General features: G+C 35.5%; 1 protein-coding gene across 11 annotated transcripts in view; it reads right to left on the minus strand.

Annotated features, from left to right (window-relative positions):
• Nucleotides 1-24413, minus strand: part of CHN1 (chimerin 1) — a 224027-nt gene that overhangs the window by 59629 nt on the left and 139985 nt on the right. For 10 of the 11 annotated variants that reach the window (XM_035697138.2, XM_035697151.2, XM_035697144.2 and 7 more), the window contains one exon: nt 22140-22428. In XM_035697138.2, coding sequence (XP_035553031.1) covers nt 22140-22428 — 289 coding nt within the window. Of the gene's footprint in view, nt 1-20093; nt 20166-22139; nt 22429-24413 lie in introns of those variants that run through there. The other variant, XM_025460246.3, reaches the window with a different exon arrangement.

Here is a 24413-nt window from a genome sequence, read left to right on the forward strand (position 1 = left end):
TGATGGAGACTCAGGCCTGACTTCGTACTGTATTCTCGCCCCATTATGCTTCCCTGGGACCAGGGTTATGATCACTTAACATGGGATGAGACTGACTCTCCTCTTAGGAAGGCCCAGGCTTACAAAGACCCAGAACCAACAGCAAGTAGAAATATTTGCAGCTGAAAATGACCACCCCCAATTCAGTTCTAAACCTGACAAATGGTTGACAGAGACATATGATCAGCCTCAGTGATTAATTTCTGGCAATTAAAAGCCTTTTTCATTATTTGGAGGGTGGTGAGTAAGGTTATATGTTGTTCTTAATTAAATACATGCAGACCCTTTGACAAATGTCTATCGGAGCTTCGAGAAGAGTTACAGAGCAGCTTGCTTTTTATTTTTATTTTTATTTTTGTTTTTGCATTGGCTTTTCGTGTTCCTTAAATAAAAACCAAATCAACAAAACCACCCTCCAAACCAATGAATTTGAAGAGTAGTCTCCTGAGCAACTTAATTAGGCTGTCTTTAGAAAGAAGTAATTAAGCTTTCCATTAAAATTTACCAAACATACATAATTTACAAGGTGGAAAGCCATTTCAATCTCAGGGGTAAACAATTAACTAAGTCTTATATTGATAACAGAGATTCCAAACTGGCCAATGCAGTGATTCCATGATTAGATGTATTTTATCTTTAAAAGAATATAGTATAAAAAATGAAGAATCTGGGATGACTGGGTGGTTCAGTGGTTGAGTGTCTGCCTTTGGCTCGGGTCATGATCCTGGGATCCTGGGATGGAGTCCTATATTGGGCTCCTCAGGAGCCTCCTTCTCCCTCTGCCTGGGTCTCTGCCTCTTTGCCCTCTCTCTGTCTCTCTGCCTGTGTCTCTCATGAAATAATAAATAAAATCTTTAAAAGAAAATTAAGAATCTGGGGTTCTGGACATGTGGCCTGAGAAAATATAAATACTTCACAGAGCCCACTAGTTCATTAAAAGAAATTATAGAAATGGCCAAAGCATATATGTACAATACAAAGTTCTCCTAAATAGCTTTCATTCAAAAAATATTTTACTGAATATCTACTATATTCTAGGCATTAATGAAACTGGTGAATACTAGGGAATAGAGCCTGAGCTATTTTCACAAGGACCTGATATTAAACAAATAAATACATAATGAATCAATTATAATTGGGATAAGTATTGGATGGGTAATGGATTTATTCCATCCTATTTTAATCTTGATGACCACATTTTCTAACAAAAGTTGGATTTACTTATGAAATCTATGTCCATGTCCTCTTTCCAAGCTGTTTCCTCCTTTTAGAATCCTTCTGAGACTCTTTCATGTGACTTCTACACATCTCTCCATCTCAGATCTCTTTTCTCTCCCAATCTGGGAATGTCTTCAGCAGCCTCCAACACCGAAACCACAGGGCTGTTTGCTGACCATCTCTCACAGCCCTATGATCAGAAATAATGACAAGCTGGGAGCTGCTGTTTATAAACCTTCCTCCTCAAAAAAAAAAAAAAAAAAAAGAAAAAAAAAAAAACCTTCCTCCTCAATATGCCTAATAACTAACTCCTTTCATAAAGAAAGAAATTTTTTAAAAAGTTTAATATTTATATATATATGCATATATATGCATGGGGGGTGGATGGAGAGAGCATGTGCCAACAAGCAGAGGGGCGGCAGAAGGGGCGGGAGAAGGACAAGCAGACTGCACGCTGAGCATGAACCAGACACAGGTCTCAATCCTATGACCTGAGCCAAACTCAAGAGTCACACACTCAACCAACTGAGCCATGGAAGCATCCATAAAAATTTTTTTAAAAACTATTCAGTGTTATCTACAGTTAAATAGTTAAAAGCGTGGCTCTTGAGTAAAGACAATCTGTAAAAGATCTCCGCTCCACTTATTGTAGATATGGGATCTTGGGAGGAGCTTCAGGTCCTTTATGTGTAAAATTGAAATAAGAATACCTACCTCATAGCATTGTTTGGAGGATGACATGAAATAATGTACATAGAATATACAGAATGTATGTAAAGCATGTATTTTCAGTACCTAACATGCAGAGAGCTCTCCAAGACTAGGTGTTGGTTCAGTAATGATACTGAAACTGCCATTTTTCATCGGCATCAGTCTTAACACCTAACACAATGCTTGGAACAAAGTAGGTGCTAAATGTTGAAAGAATGAAAATAAATAAATGATGAAAGAATGAGCAAAGTTCATGGCACAGTTGTAAGACTCACTGAATTCTTCAGACTCCTAAATGAATGCCTGTCTGAATGATTCTAGCCTCCAAAGCTTATGATACTGTCAGAATATATTTGATACAAAGAAAATGGCTATTTTCTCATAATGATCATTCCTTAAAATATCTCCTATCATGGGTTTTAAAAAAGTAACGGTTGGCCAGGGGTGCAAAAAAGGGCAATTTAAATACTGTTTCCTCACTTGGCGGCCAAAATGTATGCAAATACGAACTGAAAACATATTTGGAAATTTGTGACAACATAGGTATCTTAGCAACATAGCTGACTCAAGAATGAGACTGAATTAAAAACATGTGTTGTGTTAAGAGAACAGGTGCCACCTGAAACATAAAGGATGGTCAGGATGCATGAACTGCAGTTTTCAATTCCATAGGTGGTTGAAGCACTGTGCTTAAATTAATGTGGAGGACCAAAACAACTATTACTCGAGGAAGTGTGCAAAGTGCAATGAAAATTTATGGATGAATAAACCCCCCTCTGTAATGATGTTAGAAAGAAAAGGGAATTTGGAAGTATCTACCATTAGTAAGCTTAGTTTGAAGTTCGATTATTTTCTTCCCAAGAACTCAAACTCACAACTTGTTATAAAACTGCAAGATGAAACTATTTTTGAATGCATGTCTTAATAAGGAAGACATTAAAATAAGAAGTACAATGTTTAAAAAAATAACTTGCCTAAAATATCTCCTCCTGCAGGATCAGCTGTAGATTTTTTTCCTTTGGATGCTTTTGTTACATTTTTCACTGTTAGAAATATCAAACCATGTCATCAGTTGAATAATCTTTCCTTGTTGTTTCCATTTTTAAAGAACCCAGTCTTTGAAATACTAAGTATAGCATTTAATGCATTATTTTATACCAATGGTACTGCTTTTAATGAATAGCATGTTAAGTTATTGTGGGTCACATATTTAGACTTTTCCTCTTAACTCTGTCTCCTCTGTTGTTTCTGCTGTAGATTACATTAAGTTTACAGTTTTATACTTCCACATTAAAAAAAAACTCTCAAAAAGAGAGTGTCATTCAAAATGATGTCAAAGATATGTGAGTTCCTTTTAGGGGTGGTTTCTTAAGAAAAGTATTGTTTAGGGGCAGCCCTGGTGGCCCAGCAGTTCAGCGCTGCCTTCAGCCCAGGGCATGATCCTGGAGATCCGGGATCGAGTCCCACGTCAGGCTACCTGCATGGAGCCTGCTTCTCCCTCTGCCTATGTCTCTGCCTCTCTCTCTCTCTCTCTCTCTCTCTCTGTGTCTCTCGTGAATAAATAAATAAAATCTTTAAAGAATAAACAAATAAAAGCTTTTTATCAAAAAAAAGAAAGAAAGAAAGAAAAGTATTGTTTGAGTTGTAAGCTAAGGTAGCTGTTTTTTTCCATGGAATACCACTTTTTTTACTTGGAAGAGTGACTAACATAAATATTAGTTATTCAGACTTGGTATTTTCTCAAAAATGGACAAAGTGAGCCAGCTGTCTCAAGGAAAACAACTCTCAATGATAACATTTGAACACTGAAGTGAAAAAAAAATTTTGGAAATGTTGTATCTGTCATCCTGAACATATCACCTGCTTCCCACTACTCAAATGACTTATTTGATGAGATCAATGATGATATTAACAAATGATTTTTTGACATAGTAAAAAGAAATGTTATCAATGTTTAGGAGACCTATAGAACTCAATGAACCAATATTTTCCAAATGAACAATGCATAATACTATAGAATTATGCATAGTTGGAAGATCCATTCAGAGTTCAAAATAGATCAATGGATTTTAGTGTAAAAGAATAAGAAGAAATGCTTATTATGAAGGTTTCAGCTAACACCACTGCAAGTTAACTTTTAAGAAATTGCCACTTATTCAGGTTCTCTCTCTCTCTCACACACAGACACACAGGCACATAAATATACACATACACAATGGAATATTACTCAGCCATGAAAAAGAATGAAATCTTGCTATTATAATAACATGGATGGACCTAGAAGGTATTATGCTAAGTGGAATAAGTTAGAGAAGGACAATTTCGCTTGTATCTGGAATCGTGTGTGTGTGTGTGTGTGTGTGTGTGTGTGTCTGGAATCTTAAAAAGCTAACAAAACAGAAACAGATTCATAAATACAGAGAAGAAATCAGTGGTTGTCAGAGGGGAGTGGGGTCGAGAGATGGACAAAAAAGGTGAGAGGATTTAAGATGTACAAATTTCCAGTTATAAAATATATAAGTCAAAGTAGAACATTGGGAATATAATCAGTAATATTGCAATAACTTTGTATAATGAAAGATGGTGACCAGACTTTTCAGGGCAATTATTTTGTAAGGTAAATAAATGTTGAATCACTATGTTGTACACTTGAAATGAATTATTATTGTATGTTCACTATATTTTAATTTAAAAAACACATTACCATTTATGTAGTTTTGGTGAGATATCAAAGGCAAATATCCACAAATATCTGAAAAGGCTATTCAAATACTCCTTACTTTTCCAAATGCATATTATTTGTATGAGATCAGAGTCTCTTCACATGCTTGGACACATTATATGGAGCACCAGGGGAGTGCAGTTGGTTAAATGTTGACTCTTGGTTTTGGCTTAGGTAGTGATCTCAGGGCTGTGGGACTGAGCCCCACATTGGGCTCCATGCTCTGCACAGAAATTGCTTAAGTTTCCCTGTCCCTGTTCCTCTGCCACTGCCTCCACACACTCTCTCCTGCTTTCTTTCAAAATGAATGAATAAATCTTTTCTTTTAAAAAAAGTAACATATCACCACAGACTGAATGCAGAAGCATTTATAAGAATCCAGTAGTTTCCTTAGTATTAAGACATTAAAGAGATTAACAGAAATGTAAAAAATGCCACTCTTCTAACTAAATTTGTTTAATAAACTATGATTATGCTAATAATGCTATTACAGTAATATGTAATGGGCTTATTGTTTTTTAAATGAATTAACAGACATTTAAAACGTCTGTTTTAATTTCCAATATAGTAAATATCAATAGATATGACCCCAAATTGTTGAAGTCTTGAACAATTTTCAAAGTGTAAAAAACTCCTCAGTACAAAATGTTTGAGAACCACTATTTTAATCCATTACTTATAATCTTTATTGTGCAACAGGATATCACACACTATATATACCCACAGTCTCAGTCTCTCTCTTGCTCTCTCTCTCTCATATAGAAAGACACATATATTCGGGTGCTTGGGTGGCTCAGTCAGTTAAGCATCTGACTCTTGATTTTGGCTCAGGTCATGATCTCAGAGTCATGAGATGGAGCCCTGAGTGGGCTCCGTGCTCAATGGGGAGTCTGCTCGCTTGTCCCTCTCCCTCCCCCATGTCTTTCCCCTACCCCAACCCCTAGCTGATGTGCGCTCTCAAAAAAATATTTTAAAAAACCACACATACATTAATGGGTGTCTGGACCCCATACTGAATCTGCTAAATCAAAATTTCTGTAGCCATCTCTATTACATGTAAACTTTCATTGGTGAGAACTTTTTTTTTTTTTTTAAAGATTTCATTTATTTATTCATGAGAGATACACAGAGGGAGAGAGAGGCAGAGACACAGGCAGAGGGAGAAGCAGGCTCCATGCCAGGAGCCCGACGTGGGACTCGATCCCGGGACTCCGGGATCACGTCCTGGGCCAAAGGCGGCACTAAACCGCTGAGCCACCGGGCTGCCCGCATTGGTGAGAACCTTGATCTGATTTGACTTGATCAAAAACTATTTATGACTGCATATTTTAGGACTTCCCAAAAGTTTATTTTACATTAAAGTTATTTTTTTTCACTTTCTTCATTACTTTATTTCTTAAAAGTATTATTAGTAATAATATCTATAATTTTTTCTGTTACAGTTATGAACGTTATGAACGTTAATCCTTATTCATTGTTACTGGTTTCCCTGCTTCTGAGAGATACCACGGAAAACGATACCACTGTCAAACTGTTAAAAAGACGGGAGGATTTTTGTTTGTTTCATTTTTCTTTTTATTTTTGCTTCTAAATTATAATAAACTCTCTACAGTTTTACATACAGTCTGTAGAGTATTGATTTGAAAAACACTTCAACTGCCCTCACAATCTTATTTATTTAGGAGGTGACTGTCACCTCAGAGGTCTTTTGTCAGTTTCAAAGAGCTAAGTAAGCTTCAACTTTGACAAGGAAATGCTAATATGCACTTTGAAGAGTGGAATGATGAAAACCTGAAGATGTCAACGTGAATTTAAGTCAACTGTTGAAAACGTAAAACAGTGTGTTGACTTTCCTTAAACATAATAAATGCAACATGCGTATCAAAAATCTTAGTTGCAAGTATATTTCATTAATACACAAATAAGCTATGTTAATCATTTAATATGGTTCAGTCAGAAAAAGTTTAATGAAATTTATATTCTGTTCTATTAAATATACTGATTTGAAATTCATGTTAAATTATTGACAGCTTTGCACATTTATGTATAATTTACGCTATCCTAAGTATAAAATCCTTTCTTACTTATTTTTGTTGTTGTTCCTATGAAAGGAACAAGACTATTTGGATTTTTGTGGTAAAGATAAAGAAGGGTAGCATTTGACACAAGCAGTCATTAGAGAACCAAGCTACAATGTAGCGAGAAACACTTTGTTTCATTTTTTTATACTAAAAAACTCAAGTTACAGATTTTCTTATTCTGTAGATCGGAAGCTTTTTATTCTTTTAACATTTGATAAGAGTTTATTAAAAAAAAAAAAAGCTGAACCTAAGCATTGCAGTTCTAGCATGACAAGCCTCAGTTGGTGAAGGATCCATTTAAACCATGCTTCAACTTCCTTTGGGCAGGCTCCAAGGTGTTTTAACTTCTTCCTTTTTGAGTAATCCAATTACTCAAAATATAATTACCTACTTAGTTTAAATACACAGTCCAATGTTTAATCTCTATGATGACATCTACCAAGGGGCATTTATTTGGTGGAAGGGTCTGGTTGTCCTTTGTGATTTCATTCTTAAAAATAAAGTATGCACTATTAAAACACACCCTAGAATCCCTTGATAATACTCCATAAACCCTATCATCTCAGATACCCATGTTATAATACCTACCTTCAAAAGGACTGCTACAGAGAGTAAAACAGATAATCTGGAGAAATACTCAGTACACTTTCTGATGTATAGAAGCTCAATAAATGTTAGTTATTTCTATTATTATTTTTAGTTTTACAACCTTTAGACATGTTTATTGGGGAGCTAGAAGAGACCTTCAATTTCCTGAGGCCACAGGAAATTATGTCACTGGCTCAAAGATTTACAGTTCTAGTTAGTATCAGAGCCAAGCCTGTAGTTAAATCTGCATGTCTTCAGCCTGTCTTCCTCCTAGAATAGTAAGTTCTCAGAAGTATAAAATCTTAAGTCTGAAAAATCTCTTGAAGGTTAACAAAGAGAACTTATGTGTGACGAATCACGACAGCTAGAAGGGACCTGAGTGTCATCTACGAAGCTGGGTTCTTCAACTCAGGCCTGAAGAGGTCAATGATGTGCTCAAAGTGACATCATTAAAGTCATAAGACAGGCAGACATCCTGTCCCAAGGGGATGCCCAATAAAAAATTGTTTTGCATGTGTGTTGGAATGGCTGGATAAATAAGAGATAACATTATAATCAAAGCTCCCTTTGAAATACCTCTATTTGAGGAGCAAAGGTAGATCTTTCTGAAAAATAAATCTCAAAAAATAAGGAAAAAAATAAAGAAAGAAATAGCATAAAGAGAACATATGAACCAGATGCTGTGGACTGCTCCAAAGCTAAGATCAAACACTAGCATATATGGCTACAGAAAATCTTTTATGAGTCTTAACACCAGATCAAATGTTAAAGATCCATTACTATTTAAGTTCTGTTTTAAAAAAAATTTTTTTAATAAAAATTAAAAAAAAAAAAAGGGATCCCTGGGTGGCGCAGCGGTTTGGCGCCCGCCTTTGGCTCAGGGTGCAATCCTGGAGACCCAGGATCAAATCCCACGTCGGGCTCCCGGTGCATGGAGCCTGCTTCTCCCTCTGCCTGTGTCTCTGCCTCTCTTACTCTCTCTCTCTCTCTGTGTGACTATCATAAGTAAATAAAAATTTTTAAAAAATTAAAAAAATTTTTTTACCTTAAACGTTTAGAATAGTTCTGTATGAAACCAAAAGTGAAATATTAAAAACACTTGTTTAGAATCCATTATCACTATGAACTAAAAAATAAAAATACGAAAAAAATTAGCCCCTCCTCAGTAACAATAAACACGGCTTCCAAATAAAAGCATTTGTCACATCACTAATTAGGCAAAGGCATTTTGGGGGGCTTCATCTATAAGGGACAAAGGAAATTCACTCTTCATACTGAAATAAATGGTAAATAGAATGCTATGTACACAAGATATCAAAATAGTTCTGGCTTAAATAATAGTTTTAGCTAAGGTCACCCTCCCCCACCCCATACCAGTGCACACCGCAGATATAAATTATGGAAGTCCTTTACCCTCAAAATGTTTCATTAATTTATAACTAGGGAGCTCTAAAGAGTAGAGAAGCTTTGGCTGTGATCATATATGAAGCTAAAGTGCAACTCTCTATATTCAACAAATCTAGAAATAGGTTTCTCTCACATGAAAGTCCTATACATTTTAAAGATACAGACTAATCCAAAAAAAAAAAAAAAAGATACGGACTATTCCAAGAAAAACAACTGTAAATGCTTTTAAATTATCCCTCATATTAACTGACTTATAAATTTAGATTTTTGGGGGTTAGTTATCATTATCCTGAAGAAATACTGATTTTTGGAGCACTGAATATTCTGGAAAAACTCCTTTATTTGAAAGGATAAAGCCAGTTAACAGGAATAAAAACTTGAAATTTAGAAGGTCTACTAAAATGACTAGTATATCTAAATCATGCTAATCTGAGTAAGCAAAGGAAACCTTTTTACTGAATGCTTTTGAAAAAAGATTACTTAAGAAAGATTTATCATAAAAACATAGACAGCCTGCAGGAAAAAAGCACTGGTTACCAATAATTTATGAACAAAATTTCCTGGTAAAAGAGTTTTTCTCTCTGTACCCCCATCTCATCATCATTTCAAATCATGACGATAGTCTTTAAATTTCTTTTTAATATTCTTGGTGTACATGACAGACAATTAGAGAAGATCCATGGTTGTCTTGTTTGGTATTGGCCACAGGAGCCCAAATCACCTACTCAATAAATATTCATAAAATGAATGAATGAAAAAATATATTAAGAGATTGGCTAAATAACTATTGTATATAAACACAATGGAATGTTATGCTGATATTTAAAATGATAGAGCAGAAATGTCATCCACATGAAACCATAATCTAATAGTAAAGCAAATCACAAAGTAGTTCATATAGAAGAAACATGTTTTCTCTCTCTTTTTCACTCTCACAGACACACACAGACACACATACATACACACAAACTAGAAGGATAAATAGCAGAATATTACTGGTTATATTATCCATCAATAGAGGGACTTGGTGTGATTTTAATGCTATTTTTTCAATATTTTATTATTTTGTAGAAAATAAATAGGGATTACTTATATAATAAAAAACATAAAAGCTTAAAATAATCTGTGCATAGGAAGACTACAAGGAAATCCACTAAAATGTTAACATATATTTGTGGGGCTATAAGAAATTTTTTTTTTTTTTTTTTTTAGTTCCTAGTTTTCAAAAGTTTTATAAAGAACATGCATTCCTTTAAGACTAGGGGGCAAAACTCTCTTAAATTGAATAATTGTATCAAAACATGGTTCCTTTTTTAAATTTAAAAATAGTTTTAGGGGGTTCCTGGGTGGCTCAGTCAGGTAAGCATCTACCTTCAAATCAGATCATGACCAGGATCCTGGGATCAAGCCCCACATCAGGCTCCCTCCTCAGTAGAAAGCCTGCTTCCCTCTCTCCGTTTGCCCCCTCTCATGCTGTCTCTCACTCGCACTCTCCTTCAAATAAATAAATAAAATCTTAAAAAAAAATAGTCTGAGGTATAACATGACTGGACTTGTTCACAAATATATATACACATATATATATACACATACAGACAGACATGAACTAGTCAGTGTAAATAAAACTTTTCTACAATTCTCTACTGTTTTCACACCCTGGTACTCTCCTTTCTCTCCCATTATGCCCAGTCTTCCCAGTCTTAAGAAACATTAGACCCCCAAAAGGTGGCCAAAAAAAACATGTATAATTCCAAGAGTCACAAGAAGAGGTTTTTGAGCTCCTGAGACCCACTTGCTTAGAAAACAGTTCCAGATCACTGGAGAGCCTACTCTAATCAAACTGCACTGAAATTGATTACTAAAATTAATATGCAAATGATTAAATCTATTTTTAAGAAAGTAGAGTGAAATCAAGGTTCTGTATATATCAGCATTTTCTTCATTCACTCATATTCCAATAGTTCTAAGAGACAGGAGAAAACTTAAAAACATTTCTCCAGGAATTTTTTACAACCCACAGCCTATGCATGGGAGCCTGTTATACAGGCTTCACCTGGCACCAGGCAGAGGTGAACTCTAGTCTACAGTATTCTTGAGTGGGTTGGACCTGCTAGTTCTTAACAGATCATAGGGAAAGACATCTAAATGCTTTACTGGTCTTAATAAAGCCAAAAAAAAAAAAAAAAAAAAAAAGCTTTAGTGGTATGCCATAGGGAATTCTGAAGTCATACCAATGCCACAAATAATGCCTTTTCCCTTTTGAGTAGACTAAAAGGAGGAAAGCAGAAATGGCAGTTTTTCTCATTGTGATACTTGGTTCCACATGGTACGGTTCACATTCAGAGAGTTGGGGACACTGTACTTCCTGTCAACTGTGATTGTGACTAACATCTGCCATGGGACCTATTCCAGAGAGGAATGGCCAAGAGACAGCTAGTGATTAAAGGAGGGCTGGCTGAGTGCTTCTGGCTCATGTCCAAGATGGAGCATAGCAGAGCTTCTTTCCTAAGAATCCTCTCTTATTGTGTACCCACATTTATTTCAGTCTTTATTGTAGAATAAAAGGTGAAAAGTCCATGATAGGATTGAAAATGTCAACAAGTTATAGTGCCTTGCAATCGGTACGACACATCAATAATTCTTTTGTTGTCCATATTTCCCTAAAAGAACATGATGGGAAATTTTACATCTAAAATTGAGAAAGATATTTAAGATGATGTATTTATAATAAAGTGACAAAATGAAGGTAAAAAGTGCTATAAGTGTGAAAAAATAAAACATTAAATAGATGCCACCTGTCATAGCAACAGTTAAAAACAATTTCTTGTCCTGACAGAAATTTAATCAGTGGTTGCCCTTGGATCGGGGGTAGGGGTGCAATTTTTTACAGAAGCACTAGGAACTTTATGGAGTAATGAAATGTTCTTTGTTTGACTGCAGCAGTGGTTACACAGGTATGTTTATTTGTCAAAGCTCATCAAACTTCTGCATTTTACTGTATATAAATTATACCTCAATAAAGTTGACTTATAAAACAATTGTTGGAAAATGAGAGTATAAAGAGATATGGCTTGCTCTTTTTTTTTTTTTTATTGGTGTTCAATTTACTAACATACAGAATAACACCCAGTGCCCGTCACCCATTCACTCCCACCCCCCGCCCTCCTCCCCTTCTACCACCCCTAGTTCGTTTCCCAGAGTTAGCAGTCTTTACGTTCTGTCTCCCTTTCTGATATTTCCCACACATTTCTTCTCCCTTCCCTTATATTCCCTTTCACTATTATTTATATTCCCCAAATGAATGAGAACATATAATGTTTGTCCTTCTCCGACTGACTTACTTCACTCAGCATAATACCCTCCAGTTCCATCCACGTTGAAGCAAATGGTGGGTATTTGTCATTTCTAATAGCTGAGTAATATTCCATTGTATACATAAACCACATCTTCTTTATCCATTCATCTTTCGATGGACACCGAGGCTCCTTCCACAGTTTGGCTATCGTGGCCATTGCTGCTATAAACATCGGGGTGCAGGTGTCCCGGCGTTTCATTGCATTTGTATCTTTGGGGTAAATCCCCAACAGTGCAATTGCTGGGTCGTAGGGCAGGTATATTTTTAACTGTTTGAGGAACCTCCACACAGTTTTCCAGAGTGGCCGCACCAGTTCACATTCCCACCAACAGTGTAAGAGGGTTCCCTTTTCTCCACATCCTCTCCAACATTTGTTGTTTCCTGCCTTGTTAATTTTCCCCATTCTCACTGGTGTGAGGTGGTATCTCATTGTAGTTTTGATTTGTATTTCCCTGATGGCAAGTGATGCAGAGCATTTTCTCATATGCATGTTGGCCATGTCTATGTCTTCCTCTGTGAGATTTCTGTTCATGTCTTTTGCCCATTTCATGATTGGATTGTTTGTTTCTTTGGTGTTGAGTTTGAGAAGTTCTTTATAGATCTTGGAAACTAGCCCTTTATCTGATATGTCATTTGCAAATATCTTCTCCCATTCTGTAGGTTGTCTTTGAGTTTTGTTGACTGTATCCTTTGCTGTGCCAAAGCTTCTTATCTTGATGAAGTCCCAATAGTTCAGTTTTGCTTTTGTTTCTTTTGCCTTCGTGGATGTATCTTGCAAGAAGTTACTATGGCCGAGTTCAAAAAGGGTGTTGCCTGTGTTCTTCTCTAGGATTTTGATGGAATCTTGTCTCACATTTAGATCTTTCATCCATTTTGAGTTTATCTTTGTGTATGGTGAAAGAGAGTGGTCTAGTTTCATTCTTCTGCATGTGGATGTCCAATTTTCCCAGCACCATTTATTGAAGAGACTGTCTTTCTTCCAATGGATAGTCTCCTCCTTTATCGAATATTAGTTGCCCATAAAGTTCAGGGTCCACTTCTGGATTCTCTATTCTGTTCCACTGATCTATGTGTCTGTTTTTGTGCCAGTACCACACTGTCTTGATGACCACAGCTTTGTAGTACAACCTGAAATCTGGCATTGTGATGCCCCCAGATATGGTTTTCTTTTTTAAAATTCCCCTGGCTATTCGGGGTCTTTTCTGATTCCACACAAATCTTAAAATAATTTGTTCTAACTCTCTGAAGAAAGTCCATGGTATTTTGATAGGGATTGCATTAAACGTGTATATTGCCCTGGGTAACATTGACATTTTCACAATATTAATTCTGCCAATCCATGAGCATGGAATATTTTTCCATCTCTTTGTGTCTTCCTCAATTTCTTTCAGAAGTGTTCTATAGTTTTGAGGGTATAGATCCTTTACATCTTTGGTTAGGTTTATTCCTAGGTATCTTATGCTTTTGGGTGCAATTGTAAATGGGATTGACTCCTTAATTTCTCTTTCTTCAGTCTCATTGTTAGTGTATAGAAATGCCACTGACTTCTGGGCATTGATTTTGTATCCTGGATATGGCTTGCTCTTTTGCAGAGTTTCCCCGTTACAGGGGAAAACAGGACTTTCTCAAGGGATAAGGTTAATATACTTTTTTTTTTTTTTCTATGAACTTGGGCAGTGGCCCAAAGTCATTCTAAACTTATTAAGCAAACTATAACCACAACAGGATCTCCTTCTGTTGAGTGGGTGGAAGAAAGTGTAAATCTCTTTTAAGATAGTGCCACATAATCTTCAGCTTGCATAAAAGCTTCTGCTTTTGGAGAGAAACTTTATACTAATGGTAACTTTTTATCAAACGCTGCTGGTAAGTAAGTACAAACTTATGCAGTGTCTTAGAAATTATGAAAGATAACCTCATGCACTGTTGATGGGATGCAAACTGGTATAGCCACTGTGGAAAACAGTATGGAGGTTCCTCAAAAAATTAGTAATAATTTTTTTAAATTAATAATAGAATTACCTTATGATCCAGTAATTGAACTACTAGGTATTTACCCAAACAATACAAGAACACCAATTTGAAAAGATATGCACCCCTATGTTCATTGCAGCATTATTAACAATAGCCAAATTATGTGTCCATAATTTGTGTCCATAATTAAGTATCCACTGATAAATGAATGGATAAAGAAAATGTATAGACACACACACACACACACACACACACACACACACACACACACCACACAATGGAATATTACTCCACCATAAAAAAGAATGAAATCTTGCCATTTGCAACAACATGAATGGAGCTAACGGGAAAAATGCTAAGTGAATTAAATCAGTCAGAGAAAGATAAATACCACATGATTTCACTAATGTTGAATTGAAGGAAAAAACCCAAATGAATAAAGAAGAAAAAAAAAACACAAAAACCAAAAAAAAAAAGACAGAGGAACTATCCCTTAACTATAGAGAACAAACAGATATTTACCAGAGGGGAGGCATGGGTGGGTGGGTGAAATAGCTGAAGAGGATTAAGGGTACATTTATTTTTTTTAACTTAATTATATTTTTTGAGAGAGAGAAAGAGAGAAAGAGAGAGAGCATGCAAGCGAGAACATGTGAGTGGGGAGGGGCAGAGGAAGAGGGAGAGAGATACTCTTAAGCAGGCTCCATGCATAGCACAAAGCCCAACTCAGAGCTTGATCTCACGACCCTGGATCATGACCTGAGCAGAAATCAGAGTCTGACGCTTAACGGACTGAGCTACCCAGGAGTCCCAAGGGTATACTTATCTTGAGCACTGAGTAATGTATAGAATTGTTGAACACTACATTGTACACCTGAAACTAATGTAACACTGTATGTTAACTAACCTGGAATTAAAATATAAAAAAAGAAAAAGAAAAAGCTTCCTAAAACAAATAAAAAAGAAATTATCAAAGATAATGTTTAAGCTGTAAAGTTTAGGTCATCAGCAAACCTACAGCATTTAGTGAATTTTCATGGAATGGTTTTAGAAGCTAAGGAAATAGAGGATAACAGCTGATTCATCTGAATTACTGAATGAAACAAAGAACTAATGTTAACAGCACACTTAAAAAGACATATAAACAAGAGCATGATCAGTTGCCATTATTGATGCCTAGAATTTCTTACTGAAAGCATCTATTTTTGCAATATAATGCCCAGGTTTGGGCATTTTTGACCATGTGTGATAACTCAGAGGAGACCCAAGAAGAGTTAAGGACTAACTTATAAAGCCATATAAAAACACTTACGTTCTCCTAACTTGACTAAGGAAAGGTTCAGGGCATAGCTATGATTTGCCAGTCTCCCAGAGGTCTAAATATCAGAGAAAGAAAAAGGACTCCAAATATAAAGGGAAATATGATGGAGCAAAAAGCAGAAGATGAACACTACAGATCCAAATCATTTAGCATGAGGTATAATGTAAGGATTTATTAAAATTAGAAAGTTTAATTTAAGAATTGCCCATAGAACTGGTTTGTGGGCAACACAGGAAACCCAGATTATTGCTTGATAGTCTCAACTTGTTTTGGACCCCAGATTGCTAAAGCCACCAGAGCTGACTTCTGTTTCACAAAGTTAACTGGATGAGCCATCAATGACTATTCCCCCACCAAAACGCTAGACTCTGAAATAGCAATTGTGAAAGAATTTCTAATAGCTTCCTCTTCCAACCCTCAAGCCAGTAATTTAAGATTTTATTTGTTTAATTGGCTCATATATACAAATCTTCCAAAACTGCAGCTGGCTTGGTAAACTACAATTTGGTCTTCTGTTGGCCTGGTTTTTGGAGCTGAGGAATTGATGTTTATCTTCCGTTTTCATCTTTCCATCTGGTTTTCCCTAATGGCTTGAGTTACTAATCCTTTCTGTGAGTGATAAAATGGAAGAATAGATGAGATTCATACAAAAAAATTTCTGGGCCCCATGTCAGTTTTCTTTAATCATTATTAGATTCTCTGGTGGGGTCTAGATTGTCCCCAACCCATGACTGATAACTATGGGGAGATGCCACTCTACCATCTTGGCTTCTTTGTACATATTCCTGAAAAGGTACATCTAGCCACCACCTTTCACAAACTATTTCATGTCATAAAAACAATTTTTTTGTACCTCAGATGCTTTATCTGTGGAATTAGGAATATTCTGAGTTCCTAAAAGAAAAAATATAAAGTAGGAAATCAACTTGAATTACCCTCTTTTCTGTCTCAGGACTGATTCTATCAGGGCCTTGGATTTGGCTGAATTCATAAAATATACTAGTTTGTTCATTTGTTTAATCAACAACTGTGTATATAAAATCCAAGGTGCTGAAACAGAAGTGAAACAATACTAAGGGACTTCAGACTTGAAACTGTAGTGAAATGATGGAATGTCATATTGATTTCTGATTCATAATTCTGAAAAACTAGTGTTTGTCTATAAAAGTGTTTTCTGTGATCTGCTGGGCTTTTAGAGAAGCAAACTCAAATCAGAGTAAATCCAATTTAATACTTACTGAACTGTAATACTATACAGATTATATAGGCAGGTTGCTTCTTGCTATCAATATACCTAAGTGCTAATTAAATAAGGTAGAAACAATGAACACATTAACATGTAAGTTCTTTGAGACAGGGCTTATATGTTGTACATCTTTCATCCCTTCCAGAGCCTAGGTTATTTCCTTACAAACAGGTGGCACGCAATAAATGTTGAATTAAACACAATTAATTTTGATGGGAGAGGAGTTAGTTCATGGAGATGAAAAGAAATGAGGACATAGGCCTCCAGATTAGACACAATTAGAAGTATCACAGCATTACTACAAGAGAAACTTCACTATCAGATGAAGGGATTAGGAACCATCTGATGTTATCTTGTGGACCTGGAGGACACTTCAAGCAATGAAAACATCCTTTTTTATTTTTTTAAAACAGTGATATAAAACTATTTATTTAAAAAAATATCCTTATGTTATTTAACCATAGGCTAAATACAAAATATAGGCATTTAATTTTATTTTTGATTAGGTACAATATAACACTACATGATTCTTATTTTATAAATTTTATTTTAAACTGTTCTCTTTTTAAGTTCATTATGTGTGCAAAGTAGAGGACAACAGTCATATAATGCCAGCCAAGTGGTGGCGTTATATGGAAGCACTTTTAGACATTGAGGTGAACTGAGACCCAGAGAGATTTAGGATTTGCTCAAGACCACACAGACTAATATATACTTATATACTGACTATGTAGGATTTTTTAAAAACTCTACTTGATTTCTTTCTTTCTTTTTTTTGTTTTTGTTTTTAAGATTTATTTATTTGAGAAAGTGCGTGCACAGGGGGTTGGGGTAGAGGGAGAGGGCAAGAGAAACCCAAGCAGACTGCATGCTGAGCTCAATCCAGTGACCCTGCACTCATGACCTGAGGCAAAACCAAGACTTGGATTCTCAACTGCCTGTGCCACCCAGGAACCCCATTACTCTACTTGAGTCTTAAGAAGGATATTAACAGAGGACAAACCCACTATGAAAGTTCTGCACAGTAACTGTAGTCTCCCTCATAAATTATTAAACTGGCTTTTTAATATAAATAGGTGACCCTGGGCACATCTGGCAGTTCTCCAAGGGCCTGTTCACCCCTGGAATGACCGATCCAAACCTTAACAAGCCACAGGGGAAACATGAGCATGTAAATTTGACTAGGAAGAGAGCGATGGATGTTGATAAGGTAGGGTTAGAAAGGAGATGAACAAGAGGAGCACAGGTTAGGGAGGAATAAGGAAGGGGGAAAAGATGGGTCTTACAAAGTGGGAAAGCAGAGAATCAAGAATTCAAACAGTTTTTTATATTGTTACTTTTGTAATGATGAAATTGAAGTATGGTTCTCTGCTGATTTCTACATTAGGATTATATGGATACAAATAATACATAAATAATGTATATATTTATATTTTATAAATATAAAGCAAAGTAAAGACTTTTAGAAAGGTTGCTTTGTGGGAGAATTAAGAAAATTAGCAGACAGGACCTCCTGTGCTCCTTTCACCATTCCCAGGGACATAGACTCTTATCACTTCATAGAGGTACCCAGAGAATTCCAGTAGGTATGGCAGTTTTTTGGCAAGGCCCTGATTACATTTCAACCTCATATTTTACAAGGCCTTTCAATACATATGCAGTCTGGTGCTCTCCAAAGAAGTCTTTAAAAAGTGGAATTTAAACATAAAAGAAATTCCTTAAGAATAAATTATTATGACAGTATGCAAAACACTGCAACCATCTCAAACTTCCAGGAGAAGAAAAATACATATACACACAGACACATAAAGGTTATTTGGCCTAGTAAAGTTCCATAAAACCAATAAATGGATTTTTCACACCCTTGTCATCACAGGTCATTGTTATATGTGAGAAAGTTTTGGGCTTAAAAGACTAAATCTAAAAGTAAAGAAGTTCTTGCCAGATTCAGAGTTCTGACTCATAGCATAGTTTCTGAAATGCAAATTACATATTTGACAGTTTATATTATTAACATTATGAGCCATTTTTAAAAGCATGGCTTTGGAGAATTTAAAATTATATTATTAATAAGTATAAAATCATCATAAAAACTGTTGCATTCAGCCATTGGTCCAGTATCTGTTGAAGCGAGCATACTATACTGACAACTTGGAAAAAGAAACTATTCAAATACAGTTCCAAGATAAATTTTGAAAAAGCCACTAATAAAAGCTGGGCTCATGGCCAGTCTGGATGCTGAAGTTAAGCCATTTTACAAGAGAAGGAAGTCCAGCTTTTCAACATGCTACAACTTCATGATTAAATTTCTCTCAATGTTTTTAAAAAATAATTTTAAATTTCTGATATTTCAAGCTGGAGAAGCAACTTAAACAGTTAATGAAAAAAATGACATAGATGTCTCTCAAAATAAATTTTTTCCCCTCACAGCAGGCCACAAAATTTCCTAGAGACAGCTAAGAACCTTCAGGTCTCATTTCCTTTGGCAAAAAACTTCCTGGCCATAAAACAATTCTGACAACCATCCACAAAGCTCAGATGCTCAACTTACACCTTAAGTACTGAAGAAAAAAAAAAAAAAATCCACACGGAATTTTTATCCTTCGATTTTTAGAACAAGAAAAGATCTTAAGAGATCATCTGGTTCAGAATTTCCCCAAGTGGATTTCATGAAAACACTATTTTCCTAAATAATTTTCTGAACAGTGGCAGGGCGATCCAGATGAGTTTGGGAACACTCTAGGAGAGTCATAATACATACTAGGTTATTAGCAAAACTGAGAAGCCCACAGAAAAGGAACAGGTAAGTTAAAAAAAAAAACAACTTTATTTTTAATCAAACCTATTTGAGCACAAAGCCCTTTTTGCAGCAAGTATTTATAATGAAAATCTTGTAAAAGTACTGTCTTATAGAAAACCCCTTATCTATGAAGAATCTGCAGTCCAGACTGGTTAGGAGATTGTCCCAAAGTGATACAATCAATTGGTAGATAAGCTAAAAATAGATCTCCCCTTTCAAGGCCCAAGTATGGTGCTGTTTCTAGTACTGTGTTCTCTCTTTCTTGTACACCTACACTCCTTGAAGGATCACAGACTAGAACAAGAACCACATCTTGGAGATCATCTAGTCTAAAGCTCTCTTGCTAAAAGTGGGGAAATACAGTCTCAGAAAAGTAAAGCAATTCGCCCAAAGTGACACATAAAATCAATTCCTATTGTAGAAACTGGAATCTAGCTCTTAATTCCAATACCAGAAACCTTTCTATGACAGTGTACTAACTCCTGCAAAATCAACACTTTTTGCCTCTGAAGAAAAGGCAAGCCCCTCATGGACAAATGGGCTTTAGCTATTCAGGACCCAGTAAAATATTTACTAAACCATACTAGTGGCAAGAGATATTTTAAATCAATTAAACACGATTGTCTTTACTTACAAATGTCATCAACTGTGACAGGGAATCAATGTTTCACCTCTTGAACAGGTCATCATCCCTGTCCTGTTGGATGACACCTATAAATAAAATAAATCTATTTTTGAGTGAGTAGATTTTAAGCCAACTAGATTTAAGATGCATGCAGTTTAAAGCAAAGAGTAATTTTTTAAATGATTCTTAATTATGTACTGCTGGAGAGAACTAGTTCCCAATGCCAGCTATTTCACTCTATGTGGCTATCACTGGCCATCAGCACAAGACAATCCAGGCAATCTAACATGTAATGTTGCCAGAATACACGGGGAATCCTGGATCCTAGAGCTAAAAGGGTCCTTTAGGCATTATCTACCTCAGTGTCTTTCCTTTGTGAATACTATTTTCACTTTGTAGGACGGACAACCAAGATCCTATGAGTTTAAACGACCAGTCCAATGAGAAATAGCTAAGTGTTGTTAGCGGAAGTCTCTTGATGTTGAAAAGGATATCCAGAACACATTAACAAAGGTTATCATTAGGCCGATAAACTCTAAAAAACCCCACATGCACACACTATAAAAATATTTCACAAATGTTAACTTAGAACAGTTTATCATAGTTGCATAAAACATATTTTCAGTATTAGAGATACTTAAATGCAAGCATTACTGAAAGATGCCATGAATGGAAAATAACCAAAAGTGAGAAAATGGGAATTAGAGAGTGAAAAGAACAATATTAAATATAGCATGCTTTTAGGATTCTAAATTCTAGTTACTTCCAAAAAAGATCTGAGTTCCTAACAAATATGAAAACCATTTTCTGTAATCTGTAATTTCAAAAGTTGGTTTCTCTGTACCCACAAAGTGCCACTTTGAATTAGATTTGCCAAAAACTAAAATTCAGGCTAGACAATGAACATCTTAGGTTTCCATTCTGTACCTAAAAACTTTAAGACAACTAGAAGTATTTTAGGATACTACACCTTGAGGTAATATGGCTGTTAAAGTAACATTACCACCAAACTCGAGTGCTTACTATGTGCCAATCACTGTTCGATTATCTAACACATACTATCTCCTTAAATCAATTCTCACAACTTGATTACTACCATTTTGCAAATAAGAACATCAAAGCACAGAGAAATTAAGTGACGTGAAGTAAGCTCACACAACAGGTAAAATGGCAGAATTTGCACACAAATCTATTTGGTGACACAATCCAAGCTCAAAGCACTATGTAATACTGCATTTCTTTAACATGGCAACTGGAGAGTTTCAAAAATATAAGAATGGATCAACACAATTCTAGTTAGAATACATAAAATTATCCTACCTACATCCTACACAATAAAACATCAGGAAATTCTTTGACTCATTTTCTTGGGGATAAGGAGGCAAGTAGGGACAATTTTCAAAGTAAAATAATATCAATGCTAAGGATTTGAAACTTCTAATGTTAACTAAATATGTTATAAAATATGCCAAATGAAAAACTTAAGTTGTCTTTTATAATTAAAATAAATCTTCTGATTCAATTACTTCATAAGAGTCCAGCAGGAGACAAACGCTCCTGCTACTCAGGACTGACTGATTCTCAAAATAGTGTAATAGTTATTGATAGACTAAATTTAATCCTATGTATTTTAAAGTGTGGATATCTATCATTTTGCTAAAGAATAGAACTATTTATAAAGGGAATGAAAAGGCAGTTTTGATAGATTACATGACCCCCTCAATTTCTGATGGGATATAGCTATATTTTCTTGACCACAGTTATGGTTCTAACCCAAAGCCCTGAACTTTTTTTTTTAATTAGGGAGCATTTTTTTCAGCATAGTTTTAAACCATGAAACTGATGAAATAGGAAATAATAGGGAACACAAGCATTTACCTGACATAACTGAACCAGGTTTAGATATATGCAAAGCTCAGCACCAACGAAACCAGACATCAAGGAAAATGCACATCTTTTTCAAAGCTCTATGAAGCCAGCCTCTTCTGGCAGTCATGGCTTTTTCATACAGACCCCGAACAGAAGAAGATCAAGTGTGGTTTCATGGTAGCTTACCCTTTTCTCTGACACCCCATCCTGGCCTGTAGAATCTCTCTCATCATGTGTCTCTTTCAGGACTGGCATATGTTTTTGGTATGCTGGCTCTCTGTTTAAGGTTGTGTATCCTATGTGCTCATAAATTGGGTTTATCGTCATCTTGGCAATGTATTCTGCTGCCTTGGTTTCAATATAGAGAGTAATCAATCCATCAGTCACCAGATCGTGGATGGACTCAAAGCGCTTCTCCCCAACGAAGTGCTTTCCATCGTAGTACAGCCTGAAGTTTCTGGTTTGACTTCCAAATCTGCCTCAATGAAATGGGAAAGATGTTTTTAAGAAAAGTAAGCAACTGAATTCTTTCCGAAAAGAAAAAAAGAACAACAAAAAAAAAACTATTGCTTTGTTTGTGTGTGTCTTCTTTGTTAAATAAACTGTGGCTAATTTCTATAAATCGTCTGGAATATAGAAAATAAAACTTTTTAACACAAAGAATGAATTTGCAACAACTAGGGATAACTAGCCAAAAGCATGTCTCCTCTAGAAGGAAAAAAATGTTCTTGTTTGTCTTTTTAAACCACTTCATTATCCTGTAGGAAAAACAAGGAAAATAAAGCCCATATCCTATTAGAACACATTCTATATTCAATTGGTCAACTCCATCATGGATGAAATTTCTATATTAACATGTTCTCTTCAAGTTCATCAATAAAAATATTCAACATACTACGGACCCCATGATTCATGTCTTTTAATGGGAAAGCTCCCTTTAGGGCTCACCTAAGTATGATGCCAGCAACCCATTTAAAGTAGAGCTGATTCCAGAACCTGAGCCATAGAGTAGGGCAAGAGAGCGACAGACACATATTTTTGTGATTACTAGCCATGGGTCAATGACTTGCTCTTCCCTATTACAGAGTCATTTTTCTGTGTCTCCTTGTTGAGTCTAAACAAGAAATATCTACAATATATATAGGGCATAGAAATCATATACTACTAGACTATAGATATTCGGTTCTCACTTTTTTTTTTTCCTGTTCTCACTTTTGGGTCATGCTTTGGTGACATACTTTAAAAACTGGAGAATAATGACTTTAGTTTTATGATAATTTCAGTATTTTGCTTCCTGACTTTATGAAAGCTGATGCCAACAGGCACCAACAGCCAGTATCATGGTTTCCCAAAGGTGGTCTCAAGTGAGCCTAATTAAAAACTAAACAAATTAGAAATGGTGTATTTATTTTTATTGTTAAAAACACACAGAACAACAACAAACCAGAACAGATAATCTAGAACCAACCTGGCATTATGATCATGATGGCCCTTCTACTAAAATAAAATTTATCCACATTTTGGTTCTTTAATAGCAATTATATTTTGACTTATACTCAGGTGAATGATCCATATAATTCCAATTTCCCATTCTCCACTTTCCTGTAATGTTATAAATTTCTCCTGAGTAAATTTTCATTATAATGAAAGTCTAAAAAACTGGAAGGTAAAATTTCTACACCAAAATTAAATGTAAAAGTTTTTTTTCAGTTTAATATGCTGCTTTTATAATTTCCTTTTTGCTAATATATATCTGCTTTTGAGAAATAAACATGGAGAGCCATTTTATAATTTTTATAAGATTCTTAAAATAATCACTCATAACACTGTTTAACATGAAGTCCTTTTATATTTCAATTATATTCAGAGGCATTTCAATGAAGGAATAGTCCATTTTACTCCTTCAGAGCCTTATAATTTTACAGTGCATATGACACTTAAACTTAAGACTATCCAAGCAGTGGTGGAAGGCATTTGTCACTTGAATTTCTTCTAAAATCTGAGCAGTATGGGAACGTTGGGCAGAAGGAAAGATGGCTGGCATAGCCTCATGTGGGTTGGGATGGTTAGACTGAAAGAGCAGATCTCACAATGGGTCCCTCTTCACAATGGGTCTATTCCTAAGCCAACCAAGGAGAGGATTTCCTGGCTACCTCTAGGTATTGGGCAAAAAAGACTAAGTAAGTTTGTCCTTTTCTCTTTATCACAGCAACTTCAAGAAACCCTACATACAATTCCCAATTCTTCCTCAGCTGGCACTTCAGCTTTGGGCTTAAGGTACAATCAAACTTCAAGTCTTAAGGAAGGTGATCAGATAACTAAAGTAATTCATAATATGGGTTGATTTAAAACTTAACCTCAAAGGACAAGAAAATGAATTTCCATTTTGGAATTAGGATTGATTTTTTTCTAAGAAAGCTGCATTATTTTCACTACAGGAACTGTATGCTTTCTTTGCCT

The sequence above is a fragment of the Canis lupus genome, chromosome 36, assembly GCF_003254725.2.
Source record: "Canis lupus dingo isolate Sandy chromosome 36, ASM325472v2, whole genome shotgun sequence".
Classification (NCBI taxonomy): Eukaryota; Metazoa; Chordata; class Mammalia; order Carnivora; family Canidae; genus Canis; species Canis lupus.